Here is a 17,963-nt window from a genome sequence, read left to right as displayed (position 1 = left end):
TTTTTACAATTAGAAAATGTTAATAATTTTTTTTCTTTTCTTTTTTTCGGAGCTGGGGACCAAACCCAGGGCCTTGCGCTTCCTAGGCAAGCGCTCTACCACTGAGCTAAATCCCCAACCCCAATAATTTTTTTAAATGGAAGATGTTCCCAGGAAACATCACTGTGGCCCTATATATTTATGTTTTACTTCATTACTCATTTAAAGCCGTATTTCACTGGGAATGTACCTACTTAGAAAATGTTAACAATGACATCTAACAGGGCAGGAAAAAATTCTACCCTACGCTGCTGCTCAAATTGAGCAATAAACTCACAGAGCAAGGCACTTGTAGTGTACAAACTGGTTTTGACTTGCTTCACACTGGTGCAACTCAGGGAAATGAAATTAGGGGGCAGGCAATCGAAGCAAAGGGTCAAGTAATTTGTGACTTCTCTTTACTGTTAGAAGTTAAAAGCAGATAGAAATTGACCAACAGATTATCACGTTGGAAAGGGGGGACAGGAGGCAACATGAAGAGCGGGTGGCTGTTCCTTTAAAGGAACCCCGTTGGGTGAGCTAAAGGGAAAAGATAAACTGCCTAGAGCCAGGCCTAGCTGGGAGTCTTGCATCATCCACATTCTTCCCTTAAGTATAACTAGACTTAGTAGCAATATATCTTATTTAAGATAGTCCAAAATAGTAACACTTCAACTTCCTGGCAGAGATCAAGGTCACCAAGATGTCACTTCCCTCAAAGGCTGCAGCCTGTAAACATCTGACTTATGGCTACATCTAACAAGTTTAGTAATGCTCTTTTCAAACAGCAGCTCGCCACAAAGGGAGAGGAGGGCAGAGGCTGCTTTGAGCAGGCAAGCAGCTGCTGAACATTCATTCTCCTGAAGTCTTCACATTTAAACAGCACATCTTAAAAACATAGGCATCCCTGGGTTTGTTTTTATTTGTATGTGTGTGCACGTGCACGTGCACGCCCACAGACGCCTGTGTGCTAGAGGCACAGGTGGTTGTGAATCATTACCCTTCCTAAGTGCTAGAAACTGACCTTGAGTCCTGGAATGTGGAGCAAGTGCTCTTGGCTGCCACAGTGTGTCTCCAGCCCCAGGACGCTGTGCCTTTTCACCCATCCCTGACACTCAACTCACATGAGCTGCACTCACACGCTCTCCACACACACACCTTTCACCGTCCTCAGTGACCCCTGCTCTGAGGCTGCACATGTCTGTGTGTGTGTGGGTCTCACTCTGTAGCCTAGGTATGCGCCTTGAATTTGCAGTAATCTTCCCGCCCCAGGCTCCTGGGTATTGAGATCGCATCTATGTGCCACCATGCCTGGTTCTCACCAAGTTATAGAAACTAAGTTCTAACTGACGCAGTTATTTATGTCATCAAATACAGAAAAACGGCCCAGCGGAGAAAAGTAAATGTATAGCCCGTCCTTAAACTTGCTGTGTGCCTGAGAAGGAGCCTGAGCTCCGGATCCTCCTGCCTTTCCCTCCCCAGTAACCGGAGGGAGGGGAGGGCTGCAGCCCTGGCTTCACTACTGTTTTCCAATCTGTGACTCATTCATTTTTCTTAATAATCTCTCTAGTTTTTATTTTTAAAAAAATCTGATTCACTATTTTTTTAAATTTCATGGCTATTAGAGATAGATGGTCCTTGAGTTCCTATGAGTTTATATGCAAAATGGACTTTAAAAACGTAACTTACCAAGTGTCACAGATTAGCAATATAGTACACACTTAGCAACATAACAAAGTATTTATTGGCTTTTCTTCCTTGCAATGACATGGCTGTCTACCCTGCATATCTATTTATCTGACCTATGGCAACACTACACTATCTCGATTATTAAATCTCTATAGTAAATCTTAAAGTTAGCATTGTTATGACTACTATTAATCTGTTTTAATTTTCCCCCATTTGTGTGTTCTTGGATTTTCTTGTATGTTTTAAAAAAATCAACTTTTAAATTTCTGTGACTGGTTGAAAATCTTCTAGGATTATAATTGACCTTGAATTTCAGGTTAGTTTAGGGAGAAGTAACAATTTTGAGTTTCAAATCTATGAATGTAGAACTCTCTCTGTTTATTAAATTTTTTTCTCTTACCTTCAATAATGTAATACACAGCTGTATGGGGTTTCTCAGGCCTTTCAGCAATTTATTTCTATGTAATCCATGGTTTTCTTTGGGGGGTGGGGTGGGTAGAGACAGGGTTTCTCCATGTAGCCCTAGCTGTCCTGGAACTCACTCTGTAGACCAGGCTGGGCCTCAGACTCCCAGAGATCCACCTGCCTCTGTCTCCTGAGTGCTGGACTTGAAGGCCTGTGCACCATTACCACCTGGCCCATGCGTTTTTTCTTTTAAACTTCAGTTTTAAATGGAGTTCCTACTTAGTCTCCATATGTTCACTGTTTATATGCTAGCCTACATAACCGCTTCTATACCACTCGTATTTTACATAACATATAGGCATTCTACTGTAAGAAGCTGTGAGTGTATGCAAGTACGTCTCAGTTCCAGTCAAGAGGCCAGGGTTCCCTAAATCAAAGCAAAGGAAAAATAAAACTTTGCCAAGAAACTTGGTGCTCAATTTTGTCAAGTACTCCTTTCTGTATCTTTTAGATGAATCTATGATTTTTTTTTCTTTATTTTGTGAACATGGTAAAATTGACTTTGAATTACTAGAATACACTCCTAGAGCAACTTAGGAGTGGAGCTTAGAATAGTCCCTCCGAGGTCTTTTCCGAAAGCTTAGGCTTCATTTCAGGCTTCTATTCCCCTCCCACCCGATCCTGTCACACAGGCTCTCTGAAGCTCAATGCTCAGTCACTGGACAAGGCAGGTAGAGCTGGGGGCTGCGTGTAAGAGTCTTGAGTGGGTTTGTAGTTTGCTGCTGCTTTTACTCTGCTCCAAGGTCCAAACTGCAGGCAGTGTGAGATATTTCTGCTCTCTCTCCCCTCTTAGGATTTCCAACTCCTTTTTATTGATCTTTTTAAAATAAAGTGACGTATTTATTTTCAGTTTGGGGGACTGAACCTAGGGCCTCATGCTTGCTATGCTAACACGCCACCACGTTTTGATATCCCAGCCCTTCCTATTTCTTTTCTAAGTAGTTATGCTTACAAACTTTCTGGCTCAAGGAGTGAGAATGGCCCCATTTCTGTCTTACCTCCTATCGCTAAGAAGTATGTAACGGGTTTGAGCCTCTGAAAATTCTTACTCTTTAAATGAATTTTCAAAATACATGCTGTTTCATTTTTTCATGATACTGGTTGCACAGAAATGATTTTGTATCTGAACATCCTGGGTACTTGGTGGCAAGTGCTCAGGTAAAAATAAGCAAACTAATGAATATATTTTCTAACCAGAGTCTCATGTTAATTCTGAGGAACCTCCCAGTCAAAGGTGAGAGGCCTCCTTGTCCTTGCAGAGCCCTGGGGAGTTGGACATTGAATCCTGCATGCCTGAGTCATGCTGTTAGCAAGTCTGCAGTCTCACATCTCTATGTGGGATCTCCTCTGCTGCCATCTGGACTGCTGCAAGTCTTTCCCCTGAAGGTAGCCAATGTGTCATTCTTTCCTCCTTCTCCCAAATTAACTTTATCAACTACGGATTTGCAAGTCCCAGGCAACATTGCTTATGGTAAAAAAACGAACCCTGCTTCATCCTGCATGTGTATGGTAGGACTCTGCACAGGGGGGAAGACTGCAAATTTGTGCTTCTCTGGATGTGGAGAACTGGGCATGCACTTTCAGTGGACTTAGTAAGGAATGCTTACCAAACTACTGAAAAAGTTCTTGTTCACCACAGGAATTTTAGGCAAAACAAAACAAAACAAACCCACAAGCCCGCTGTGCATCTTGTCTCTTTGCACCCAAAGTGTCACTGGTTGGTAAAAGGACAAGAATATAAAGAGATGACTTACTGTTTCTTATAGCCTATAAACAAATCCAAGGCTAAGTTTGGTTTACTTAGGCCATAAGAATCTGACTGTCTAAACAGACTATATGATGATCTTTTCAACAAGCAATCGGGGAACTTTATAATTTTTGAGTTTCCCCCAATACTATTCTACATAAAGTGTTTTAGTTGGCCTGGTTTTTGTTGAGTTTACTAAATATGACCTTGTCTTTTACCCAGGCATATTTTCTCCTTCCTGCTTGCTGTATGTTTATGGATTTAACATGGGGACTGAGGGTTAGGATCAGGCTTTCCTAGCATGTGTAAGGACTGGGATTTTATCCCTGAACACCATAAAAAGCAATCAGTTAACCAATGAACAACAAAAAACAAGCAGACAGACAGAAACAAAAGCAGACAGACTGAAACAAACAAGACAGATAAAGAAGAAAGATACTCAACGTGAACTCCAAAGGCGAGCATATTGCCAAATACCGCTTCAAGCACAGTGAGGGTGTACAGATGCAAACGCTGATTATTTCAAGTCTGCATAGACTTGACTAAACTTTTCACTAAAACGCTCTGTCCCGAGCCTGCCAAGGTCTGCCACTTATGCTACGTTTCAGGAATTTTTCTCTTGTAATGAAAAATTCTGCAGGCTATCCGCTGACATTGTGCTTCTACAGATGAGAGGGCTGTCACCTATAGTTTCAATAAAGGTTCTTGAGAGCAGGTCCCAAAGTGTTTCCAGCTAGTAGGGAGCCTATCTCAAACAGAACGGAGTAAAGACTTTTTGATCAGCCCAAATACAGATCTTCTAGCAAAGATTTGATGTAACTGTAGAAGATAAATTTTGTCAACTACTACTGACTCAAAGGCCACTGTAAGCAATTACCAACTAAATGGTTATTCTTTACATGTCAGTTTGAGATTCACATAAAATACTGGCTAGCAATCTATTCCTTCCAAGAAGGTTGTGCATTATATGTGCTGTGAATATCTTGATTGAATCCACTGTTTTACATAATTAATATATGCTAATTGAAAAATCTACAAAAAAAAAGTGTTCCTCAGATGAAGCTGGGAAGTCTCTCCATGGAACAAGCTGGGAAGAGGAGAGATATGGGAGAAGCAGCAGACGTACACTCTTGGCAGCTGGGGTCAGGAGAGCTGTAACCCAGGGAGGAGAGCACAAGGGGAAGCCGGGGACGTCCCTTCCCTTCAGCACTGACAACCGACAGAACAGGAGCAAGACAGCATTTCCAAAGAACTCTGCTGTGGCCTCAGCTCCACAACCAAAGGCTCCAGTAAACTAAAACCAAAAGAGGAGCCTGCACAATGAAACCAGACCAACTGTGCGACTGAAAAGAAATCCTGAATCTGATCTGGACAGAACTCAGAAAGCTGAAACCTCAGTCGTCTACGACATCAAGATGATGCAAGACGGCAGAACTTAACACACACCTCTCAGTGACCATGACTACTAATGGTCTCAATTTCCAGTGAAAACACACAGTCTAGCAGAAGAGATTCTAAAAACAGTATTCAAGAACCAAACCTTGCCTTCAAAGAAATGTACTACCTTAGAGTACAAGGACAGAACAAGTATTCTAGCTATTAGAAATATGAAACACTTTAGCACAGTAGAACTGACTCCTACCATTAAGGAACAGAAATATAAAAAACAATACAATTAAAGAAAGAAAAATTGGATCATAAAGATATGTCAAAATTAGAAAAAGAACATAATGAAAAAAGAAAATTACAGACCAATCTCCTTAATGGACAGAGACACAAATTTCTCAAAGATATTTAAAAACTAAATTCAGGAGCACGTCAAAAAGACCACCATGATCAAGGCAGTTTCATCCCAGAGACTCAGGAATGTTTCAACATATACAAACCAACAAGTGTAACATAACATATAAACAGACTCAAGGACATAAACTACACGATAATTTCATTAGATGCAGAAAAGGCCTTTGGCAAGTTCAACATTCTTTCAGGATAAAAACTATGAAAAAAACTAGGAGTGGAAGAAACACATCTCAATATATTAAGGGATACATGTGACATGTCAAACTCAGTATCATTCTAGAAAAAGAAAAACTGGCATTTTCACTAAAATCAGAACCAAGACAAGGGTACACACTCTGTCCACCCCTATTGAGGATTGTGCTTGAAGTCCTAGCCAGCACATTTGACAAGGGAAAGAAAAAAGGAATACAAACAGGAAAGGAAGGTTAGAAGTATTATTTGCACATTATGTGGGTCTATACATAGTATCTTACAGAGTCCACCAGAAAACTTCTGCAAAGTGCTAAGATACAAAAATGAAATTAAAAACTTATGTATGGGTGTTTTGTCTACATGTAATGCACCATGTGTGTGCCTGATGCCAATGGAGGCCAAGAGAAGGAGTTGCATCCCCAGGACAGGAGTTATAGATGGTTGTGAGACAACATGTAGGCGCTGAGAATTAAAACCAAGTCCTCTGTAAGAGTCAGTGCTCTTAACTGTTAATCTATCTCTCCAGCACCCAAAATACAAAAATCAGTAGCCTTCCTATATACTAGTAATAAAAGTATTACAAGAGAAAACAGGTAAACAGTTCTATTCACAACTTCACCCAACCCCCAAAATAGCTTTGGAATGAACCTATCCAAGAATGTGAAACACACCCTACAATGTAAAATTTAAAACACTGAAGAGGAAGATTGAAAAGACACTAGAACATGGAATGATCTCCCATGTGCACGCACTGAAAAAATTAATATTGTAAACTGAGTGTTCCATCAAAAGCAATCTAATGGTTCAATGCAATCCTTAACCACCACTCTACAACCATTCTCACAGAAATCCTAACATTCACATGGAGGACCAGTGAGATGGCTCAGAGGTGGGGGCGCCTGTCAGTAGGCCTGACAGCCTGACTCCAATCACCAACTTCCACAACTTCTCCTCTGACTTCCACTTCCATGCTGTGGAAAGCGTATACATACAGACAGATATTGAGACATACATACAGACATACATACAGACAGACAGATAGACAGGCATGCACTAAAACTTAATAATTAGCATGTAAACATAAAGAACCTTTGATAGTCAAAGCAATTCTAAACAATAACACTAGAAGCATCAACATACCAGATTTCCAATGTTTTATTTCATTTTTCTTTTACTACAGAGCCATAGCAATAATAATTTTAAAAAGCAATATGGTATTGGCACAGAAGCAGATGTGAAGATCAAGGGAATAGAATTAGGACCAAGATATAAACTCACACACATATAGCTAGCTGGTTTTTAACAAAACCACATGGAGAAAAAAAAATCAGCCCCCTCAACGCATATGTGGTGTTGGAAAAACAAAATATCCGCACGTAGAAGAATGAGACTAGATTCCCACCTCTCACCGTTCACAAAAATCAACTCCGACACATGGAGGGCTTGAATGGAGGATCTGACACACAGAGGTGGTTAGGGAAGTAGAAGAGGCTCGAGAGCAGGCAACAGGAAAGGCTTCAGGATAGAGCGTCACAGGCTCACAGGCGGAGGCCAACAGCCAACAGGAAGCATTGGAAAGGTAAGGGCTCTGTACAGCAAAGCAGAGGCTCAAACAAACGCAACAGAAGCCTACAGCATAGGATGTAGGAGCGTCACCAGCTGTGCACTTCTGACAGAGGAATCTGTCACATTCCTGTCCCCAAGCCACGGGTTTCCCTTGCTCAGGAAACAACCTCCAAGCCCCACTCACACAAGGGGCCTTTTGGAAAGGAAGGTTCAGCGGAGTAGGAAAGAGTAAGAGAGAACGGTGCGAAGAGGAGGAGCAACGTCCACTGCATACACAGCAGGGTCCCAGCCTCAGACCACCCGACGACCGCAGGGTCCCAGCCTCAGACCACCCGACGACCGCAGGGTTCCCAGCCTCAGACCACCCCGACGACCGCAGGGTCCCAGCCTCAGACCACCCCGACGACCGCAGGGTCCCAGCCTCAGACCACCCGCCTCAGACCACCCGACGACCGCAGGGTCCCAGCCTCAGACCACCCCGACGACCGCAGGGTCCCCAGCCTCAGACCACCCCGACGACCGCAGGGTTCCCAGCCTCAGACCACCCCGGACGACCGAGGGTCCCAGCCTCAGACCACCCGGCGACCGTGAGGGTCCCCAGCCTCAGACCACCCGGCGACCGCAGGGTCCCCAGCCTCAGACCACCCGACGACCGCAGGGTTCCCAGCCTCAGACCACCCCGGCGACCGAGGGTCCCAGCCTCAGACCACCCCGGACGACCGCAGGGTCCCAGCCTCAGACCACCCGGCGACCGCTTGGGGTTCCCAGCCTCAGACCACCCGGCGACCGCAGGGTCCCCAGCCTCAGACCACCCCGACGACCGCAGGGTTCCAGCCTCAGACCACCCCGACGACCGCAGGGTTCCCAGCCTCAGACCACCCCGACGACCGCAGGGTTCCCAGCCTCAGACAACCCCGATGACAGCAAGGCTAGTGGTTGCTCTCCAGTCTGAACGTAAGGCCCTAGAGCTGGAGAAAACCTCAGAACTCCCTGGATTTAGAAAGTCAAGCTGGTGCCTATGTAGAGCCTTCACCCCTATGGATTGATGTGCACAGGGCACGGTGCAGTGCTCTGTACAGAACAGAGGAGAAAGTCAAACCCTCGGATCTCCAATGGTGGAGACCCCCTCGGATCTCCAACAGTGACCTGCCACAGTAGCACAAAAGTTGTGTGAGTAACCAATCACTACCTAATTCCAATTAAGGTCCACTCCACGAGATGAAACCCATCCAACATTGCCTGGGCAGCCAAAGAACAAGATAGGCCGTGGACCTGGGGGAAAACCAAATGCTACACTTGCTTAAGGAACATAGCAAGAAAATGACTGCTCACAACTTTCTGCTAGACTCACAGGTCACTACCCTGCTCAGCTATTGTCAAAGCTTCTTCCTGTGGTAGATGGGAACAAACAGAGACCCACAATGAGAAAACGTGCTCGCTGTCTGTCAAGATACCTTGGAATCCTGTCCTAAATGGGATGTCTCATCGAATCCTTCATCTCGCAGCCCAGAGAACTCTACATACAGAAGAGGAGTTGGGAAGATTGTGAAAGCCGGTGAGGATGGAAGACAGCAAAGAAACATAGCTTTCAAGACACCGTAGGATGCACTGAGGCAGATAAATTCAGAGATTGTGGCAGCAGAGTATGCACAAAGTCTGCACAAGTCTAAGCCAGATGGAATCCAAGTGCTGTGAGGGAAGTGGACATATGCCCCCATTCTTGTCCCAAAGCTACCTCCAACTGATTGGTCCCAAAGGAAACAAATAGTTTCTCTGATGGCGTCTCACTGGGGATACAAATCGTGCCTGTCAACACAAAATGACCCCAACTGGAGATACGTGTATGTGTCACAATGCTTTGTCTGAGCTTTTCCCCCCTACACATCTTTTGCTTAAATATTATTGTTTCTGATTGTTTTTATGGGATTTCGCATCTATGTGGTTTTGTGTTTTTTCTTTGACTTTTTTTCTCTCTGTTTTGTCTTATTTTGATTTGTTTTTAACTTATTTTAATTTTTATTAGTACAATTCTAGATGCCTGTTTTAATTTTAATACTAGAGTCTACAGGTTCATTCATTTACCTGTCTGGTTAATTCATTTTAAAGTCTATTCTAAAATGGAAACATTTTTCAAATTACTCGAGGGGGAAAAAATGCTTAAAGTGAAAGAGAGCTCAGCAGTTAAGAGCGCCGGCTGCTCCTGCAGACGACGATGAGGCTTCAATTCCCAGCACCCACACGATGACCCCAACTGTGTCTACACTAGTTCCAGTGACTCCAACACCCTCTTTCGGCCTCTGCAACTACAGGCATGCATGTGGTGCTCAGACGTACATGCAGGCAAGACACCCACACACTAAAAGTATTTTTAAAAATTAAAAATTAGAGTGGCAAAATGATAGAGGGGAAAATAACAAGAGAAGGCCTGGAAACAGCTGGTGAAGCTCAGTACGCCAGCTCACGGGACGGACGTGCTCTCACAGCTGTGTGTGCACGTGCTCACACATACGTGTGTGAGCACGAAGGCGGCTCATGTACATGCGCAGTGCAGGTGTGTACAGGAAGCAGAGGTCCCAGTCTGCTGCTTTCTCAGCTCCAGCTGCACCTGGAGCCTGCTCCTCTGGCAAGGTCAGCCCCTCAGACGCCCGTCTCCTCAGCACTGGGATTACAGACATGAGCTCTGCACTTCTGGGGAATAAGCCCAGGTTGTTATTGTTGTGTGTCGGGCACCTGACTGATGGAGCCATTTCCCCAGCCCTGCAAATAGCTATTAAAAAGCAAGTGTTATAGGGCTAGATTAATCAATAATATCTATGAAAGATGTACTTAAAGTAACGGAGATGGGTTAACAAGCGTACGAAACACAGGTTACAATACCAACAGTGGACAAGATTTCAAGGAAGGACGTATAAAATGGAGCAAAAGGAGACAGGTTAGGATGAGGTTACAAACTGTAAAAACTGGAGTTTTCTGTTTGTTTGTTTGTTTTGTTTTTTGTTTTTTGGTGTTTTTTGACTAAATACTTGAGGATGTAAGTCTTCTATCTTTAATAGATTAACTACATAAAAAGTAAGAATATAAATAGGTTAATTTCTGAAAAATTAACAAAGATACATCATCTGTTTTAACTATAAAGAAAAGCATTCAGTAAAAAACTTTTTTGAAAACTCAAACCGAAGGAACACTAAATCTCATTTGAATTTGATTAGAAGTATGCATATTCTCTTAAATTCACTGGAGTTAAAAACGAAATCAAAACTTGAGTCACAAATTAGAAAATAAACATAAGGTTCAGTGCTAACTCAGCCCACATCTGGTTCAGGGCCACTGCAGCCCACATCTGGTTCAGGGTTAATGGTGCCCACACCTGATTCAGGGCTAAGGTGGCCCATACCTGGTTCAGGGCCACCATGGCCCACACCTGGTTCAGGGTTAATGGTGCCCATGCCTGGTTCAGGGCTAACTCGGCCCACCTGTAATTTTTGCTGCCTTCTCCTCTTGGTTCACTCGGTTCTCGTCATCATCCTCATTATCTTCTTCGAAATCATCTAAATTGCCAATGTCAGCCTGCTTCATACTCATCAAACTAGCCAAGCTCTGCATATCTTCATCCCTATATGAAAGTAGTCAAAAAGTAACACACAGTTTATTAAATGACATTTCTTAAAAAATAATTAGGAAATTCATGCTTAACATTCCTAATCTGAAAATCTTAAATTTAAAACACTCCAAAATCTAAAGCACTCTGAAACCCCAGCCTTCCACATGAATGGGGTGTCACCCGTGAAAAACTTCATACATGACACATGACAGGCTACAGGCAAAGCTCAGGTGTGCTACAAACACTGGAGAAACTCTTTAGGCCACATACGTAAGATACACATGAAATGTAAATGTCACTGTGCTTAGACTTGGGTCCCATCGCTAAGATACCCTCATGTACATGAAAACACCCCAAAACCTGGGAAAACCTGAAATCTGAAAACTCCCATAACCAAGCATTTTGGATAACATATACAATAAATAATATTAACAGTCTTCCTTTCTGTTATATAAGAATATTTTAAAACTACGAATTTTAAACACCCCGTAACTTTCCGAATGGCATGTTCGGTACTGAGGAGCACCAGGACTAACTCTAACTGGTAAGATTTTAGCAGGTGCTACAGAAGACAAATGGTTTCTGCAGAGAATTCAAGTCCAGTTTCTTGAGCATTGAGTCTAGATACAAAACCCTGTATTATGAAACAGAAGGACAGTCCACAAGTTAGATAAATCTCAACTTTAGAATAAAGCTTGGAGCTGGACAGATGGCTCAGAGGTTAAGAGCGCTGGCTGCTCTTCAGACAACCCGGGGTCAGTTTCCAGCACCCACATGGCAGCTCACAACCACCTGAAACTACAGCTCCAAAGGAGCCAACGCCCTCTTCTGACCTCTGCAGGTATGACGCATGTGCATGGTGCACAGACATGTCAATCACATGCGTGAAAGAATAAAAGACATTTTAAAAAAAAAAAAAAAAAAAAAAAAACCAAAACCAAAAACAAAAACAAAAAGAAAAACCCCAACCAAACAAACAAAAAAACCCACTTAACTTACAAAAGGAATTGGAACAGAAATTCCTAATTGAAATCTAATTTGCATCTGTGGGCTGGAGGGGGTCGAGTGGTAAGTGCCACAAACCACGCTTACTGCCTGTGCGAGTTCCCCATGAGCCACAGGCCTTAAAGGGAAGCTAAGGCTCAGACAGACCTTCTGAAGCCCACTCTGGTCTTTTTAAGAAGCACAGAGGAAACCCTCATCTAACCATAAGTTATATGGCATCTATGTGATACGATATGAATTTTTATCTCAAAATATTTAAAAATATAGGCTTATTAAGCTTGTATTAGATATCTTAAGACAATTCACTTCAGTTTACCTGATCTATTACTTTTACCTTAAATCTCACTCAACAAAACATTTTAATGTTGCACAAACTTTTAGTTTTGTATACTCCCTTTAAATTCAAACAGAAAAAATAAATTAAAATACTGTTCTTTTATAATCTTTATTAATTTGATTTTCTACATATGATAGAACTTTGCAAACTAAGCCAATTATAGAAATTCTTCACATTTTATTTCACATGGGCTGAGCTAACAAAATTATTTCCCTCTTTTTAAACAAGTTTCAAGATAGTCTACATGAATAAGGAAAGTTTTATCACTTCATGTACGAGTAACTTCCTAATTCCCAGCTGTCAGTAATGGACAACAGGGCCAGCCAAGCTACAGCAGCTGTAATCTTAACCTCTGGGAGGTAACGGCAAGGGAGAGCATGTAACAGGCTCAAAACAGTGAGGTCCACATAGCAAGTTCCAGGCCAGCCAGAGCCAAACCACTAGACCCTATTCTTAGAAAATAAAAGAAAATAAAACCAAATAATGATGATGATGATATTAATACAGACCTGGGGATGGGAAGGAAACAAGGAAGGAGAGATCAAGGGAGTGCTCGAAGAATTCCTCCCATATTAGACTGAGCCTCTTGGTCTACATGAACTGTTTCTTACCCAGACAGCTTTGAGCGGTGCCATGCGCTGACTGCTTCTGTCAGTGGGAGGACTGCTACCCTCAGAGGATCTCGGTTTCCTCACTCTCTTCTTCCGTTTCCTTTCCTTCCTTCCGCTTACACTTCAGGGTAAGAGCTTTCTGTTTTCCCCCAATATTTACAGTTGAGCAGAAAGCCTAAGGTGTGTCCACCCTCAACCACCCGGCCAATCACACTCTCTAGGAACATAGCCTCCCTCAGCTAACTGTTGCCATCTACCATGTCACTCACTGCCTTGGGGACAGGTGTCAAATGTCTCACTTTGAGTGATACACAGAAACCAGCCTTATCAGCCAAAGATGTGATTTATTACAACAACTACTTTCTCCTGGGCTAAGTATGTGCACAACTGTGGTTCAGCCTGGGCTGTCTTCCTCTGTTATCTTTACTGGGGAATTCTCGGCATAGCATTTCCATTTATGCCGGCCCTCTCCTCCTCCTCCAAGTAGACCATTGCACTGCAGGGATCACATGGACTTATTCCTGACCTGGTTATCTTCAATGAGTGCTGACTCTGCACTTCAGAGGTGAGACCTCTTGCCTTTTGAAAAGGCTCTGTGCTGGTTACTTGAAAAGAAGAGACCTCTTCTGATGAATTGTCTCCATCGGACTGGCCAGTAGGCATGTCTGTGGGGCACTGTCTTTATTAATGATTGATATGGGAGCCCAGCTCCTGGGAGGGAGGAAGGGGGCTCCAGGCAAGTGGGTCTGGGTTCTATAAGAAAGTAGGCTGAGAGGCTCTACCAGCACCTGACTGAGACAGACGCACACAGACTCACAGCCAACCACTGCACTAAGAAGGAGTTGAAGAGGTTTGCAACCCCACAGGAAGAACAACAACAATATCCACCGACCAGACCCCTCGGAGCTCCCAGGAACTAAGTCAGCAACCAGAGAACATACATGGGCTAGTCTGTGGCCACCACTACCTATGTAGCAGAGGACTGCCTTGTCTGGCCTCAGTGTAAGGGGAGGTGCTTGGTCCCGTGGAGGCTTGACACCCCAGGAAAAGGGGATGCTAGAGGGGTGAGGCGGGAGTGAGTGGGAGGGTGAGAGAGCACCCTCTGAGAGGTGAAGGGGAGTGGGGAGGCGTTAGTGGGGAGCTTGTGGAGGCGGGACCAGGAAGGAGGACAACATTTGAAATGTAAATAAATAAAAGAGTTAATAATAAGAAAAAGGAGAGATAGAAAGAAGGCTGAGAAAGTCAAGAAGAGCAAACCCAGGAGCTCTATTCCTCCATGACTTGCTTCTGCTTCAACCCTTGCCTTGAGTCCATGCCTGGCTTCACTTGAATGACAGCCTGTAGCCTGTGGTCGTATCCATCCCTTCCTCCTGAATGCTGCTTTGGGCCAGTGCTGTACCATAGCAACAGAGACACAAATGGCAGCCAGTGGTGCCCAGGCCGCTCTCAAATGGTTTTGCCTTGAGGGCTGTGACAGCAGGTGCACATCACTAGGTCCTGCTCAGACTGACTCTGAAAGGATAATAGTTACATGGATTGTCCCTTTACGCCCTTCCTAAGGAGTTTCTGAAGGGTGGGCTACACGCTAGAGAGAGATTGGCTTAATTCCCACAGCTCTTTCAACCTCAGTGTCCTGAAAACGTTTCCTTTTGTATTTGTTCCACGTCTCGGTCGCTCTAAGAATCGAACTGTCTGCACTTTTAGAGGACGGTTGCTATCATGAAGACAATAAAAACCATAAAGCAAACACAATGCCCTATAACATCTAATTCAAACAACTGAAACTAGCTGCAATCACTTTTATGTTACTGTCGAAATAGGGAATCTAGATGGGATTTTAAACTAAGTGTATTCATCCTCTGAAGACAGAACAGAGACTGAGAGAGACTGGTAAGCTGCAGGATGCCGCCCAAGCCCGTTTACAAACAGTGTGAATGAAGTCCCTTACGTTGCTTTTCCTTCCCGAAGGAAGATACAGGACAAAGAGAACTGGAGGGTGGCAGACACGACTTTCTTAGACAGCGGCTTCAGCTTTAACTTGACATCGGTCTGGGTTGGCATGGGGCTTGCATACTGCTTCATATTAATGTTGCTGGTGGCAAGAGCTTTCCTCCGACCAGAAGGGGATTCCTGAAAGATAAAAAAAAAAAATTATGTAGCTTAGAATTATTTTATAGCCAATAAAAAAAGAAATACGAACTGCTTTTGCTAAAGAATTCTTGTAATGCAATAATAAAATTGTGGTGAGCTTTTATTACAGCTTTTAAATCTAAGTAAAACAGATAAAGATAAATAAAACAGAAAGACGGTCCAGGCAAAAGTATCCATTCTCGAGGGAAGTGTGAGGCGGAAACCAGTGAAGAACACGCGGAGCTCACACCTGTAACTCAGCACTAGGGTAGGCAGAGGTAAAGAACCCAGAGTTTACAGCTACCCTGGGCTCTGTGAGACCCAGACAGCCTCACAGCTATGAGACCATGCCTCGGGAAAACTGGGAATGGCTCCAAGATGAGTGTGAGAAAAAGATCTATCACAGGCAAGGCACCACAAGTAGTCTTTAACCGCTTTTTTTCTCTTTGATTAAATTAATGTAATCAAATGGTATTTTCCTGTTAAACACATAATTTTTCCTAGGACCTTTTCTGCTTTTCAGTCCATGATTCTTCCTCCTTTCCTTGGATTAGATATATCAATGAAGAAAGTGTTTTTCGGATCTCATGCCCATGGCAACACTGCTTGCTGATCCCAGCATATCTAAAAACGTTCTTTAAAACAGCTAGTGCCCATTCATTTCAATACCAAAAGAAGCCTGTTTATAATCAGAAGTGCTTAATATTTCATTAACAATGCCTCATGTTTCACGACTGCTTTCTATACAGTAAGGGCTTAGGGGGTTGATGAGAACAGGGCAGTGTATAACTGGGCACTAACCACATGTAGGATTCCATATAAATTCTGGAGACATATGAAAGCGCGTAGAATAACCTTTTGTTGTGTTTTACTGGCAAGAGGAAACTCAGACACAGGCTAGTTTGTGTAATGTGAACTAAAGTCATCCATGTACTACCCATGTTTTCTTTTAGGTCCACTGATCTTGGAATTGAAAGCAATTTTAAGGCTTCATGTCTAAGCCATGCGATCTTGAGCAAGTCAAGAAACTTCAGTAATGGTCTCTATATAATAAGAAGTTACTAAACAAAGCCATTCATGTTTTATAATTATTTCTTACAAAATTACTCAATTTTCCAACCATGGCAAGAAATTTTATCACAGATACCTTTGTATTACTGTTCAATAAATCTTGACTCACCCTGTGAGAGGTGAATTTGCCTAAGGTAAGGCTACTCTGCTTGAATCAAAGCATTACAAGACCTTTTTCCAAACCTAACATTTCCACCTAACAACTAAGTAAAGTGTAATGTCACCCAAGGGACACCTATGCCCAATGCGGTCTTATCTGTCAGATTATGCACCGCAATATTGTATGGAACTATTAGTGCATGCACATACCTTATGAATGAATTTCAAAAATGCATCAAGCACTTGAGAAGTTAAGCCCTCTCGGAAGAAATACTTAAGAATATGCAAATGTCCTCAACCGAATCAGGTTGAACAGATGTGACTATCCCTAACAATACAAGTGTTCTCTCCCTGGTCGCTGCTGTCAATCAAAGGATAAGATTAAGGTCCAAGGTTCTGACAATGTGCAAAATGAAAAAGTACAGTTGGAGAATATCAATTTATTACACTGATATGAACAATAATCTCTTATTGTACCTTGAGAATAGCTAACAACTTCTACATATAATACAGACTGTGCAGTCCCGGCTGAAAAGCACGACACACAAACTGTCACTTATTACTTCCAATGCTTGTTCTCTGTCACAAAAGCATGACATTGATCCCTAATATAACAATTTAATTTTGTAATAAAGTACGAAATTAACATAGCTTAGAAATTCCATAATTCTAAAAGCTGCGTTTGAAGATACTGCTTTTAAGCTATAGAGTTTTTATGATTAACGTTCTGTCAATGTCATTATTTTTAAAGCAAATGTCATATAGAAAAGCTTTTCTGCTTAAGACCTCGGCAATGGGCAGGTCTGAAGCAACAGACAACAAACACAGTATCCTACGGGCCAAACAGACCCTGCCACAGCACTGAAACAAAATCTCCTGAGTTCTGCTCAACAGAAAACCAAACTGAGAGTGCTTTTACGAAATAAACAAACAGAGGTCTGCGTCCCACTTCCTCACATCCTAAACATAGGCAGCTGGTTCTCAGCCAGCCACAGACCACCATCTCCTCCCTCCACCTCTGTGAATATTTTGTAGATAGGCAAAGTAAAAGCTGATCAAAATCCAGGAGTTTAGATAGAATGTGCTTACAAAGGAAGTAAGATGAAAATGTTACAAATAAGTAGAAAGCAGTGGGGTAGGTGACCTCATAAGGGTCAGCAGAGCTGAAAACCTGTTATGAGGGAAGGTTAATGGCATAGCTTCTAGAAAGAATTGTTTAGGAACGAAAGAGAAATGGGGCAGATGAGTGTTGAATGTGACTGAACATATAAACGTATACACTTTTAGAGATGAACACGGAAAGGGTAATAAAAAGTTATTGTGAAAGACAGAAGCCTAAAAATGGTACTCATCTGTATGAACAAAATTAAAACCCCAAAGCAAGCTAGTAACCTAAAGGAAACTTCATTTTACAGAGGGTCATATTTACAAAGAGGAGATATACAGGGAATATGATATAGATTAAAGCCAAAGCTCTCCTTTTCAAGATTGAGAGAGACACATAAATGGTCCCTTCATTTACCAGAATAATGCACAAATGGCTTCTTCGTTTATATAATCAAGAATGTTACCCTGACAGTTCAAGAGATCATCAAGAAAAAAAATTGTAGTTTGGAAAAATGAAATATAAAA

The 17,963-nt window shown here is 42.7% G+C and overlaps 1 protein-coding gene across 1 annotated transcript in view; it reads right to left on the bottom strand.

The window, feature by feature from the left end:
* Ehbp1 (EH domain binding protein 1) overlaps positions 1-17,963 on the bottom strand; it is a 255,761-nt gene that overhangs the window by 139,810 nt on the left and 97,988 nt on the right. The window contains 2 exon segments of the mRNA XM_032916220.1: positions 10,951-11,090; positions 14,980-15,161. Coding sequence (XP_032772111.1) covers positions 10,951-11,090; positions 14,980-15,161 — 322 coding nt within the window.

This window comes from Rattus rattus, chromosome 11 (genome assembly GCF_011064425.1).
Source record: "Rattus rattus isolate New Zealand chromosome 11, Rrattus_CSIRO_v1, whole genome shotgun sequence".
NCBI classification, from domain to species: domain Eukaryota; kingdom Metazoa; phylum Chordata; class Mammalia; order Rodentia; family Muridae; genus Rattus; species Rattus rattus.
This window is presented reverse-complemented; position numbering and strand designations above follow the sequence as displayed.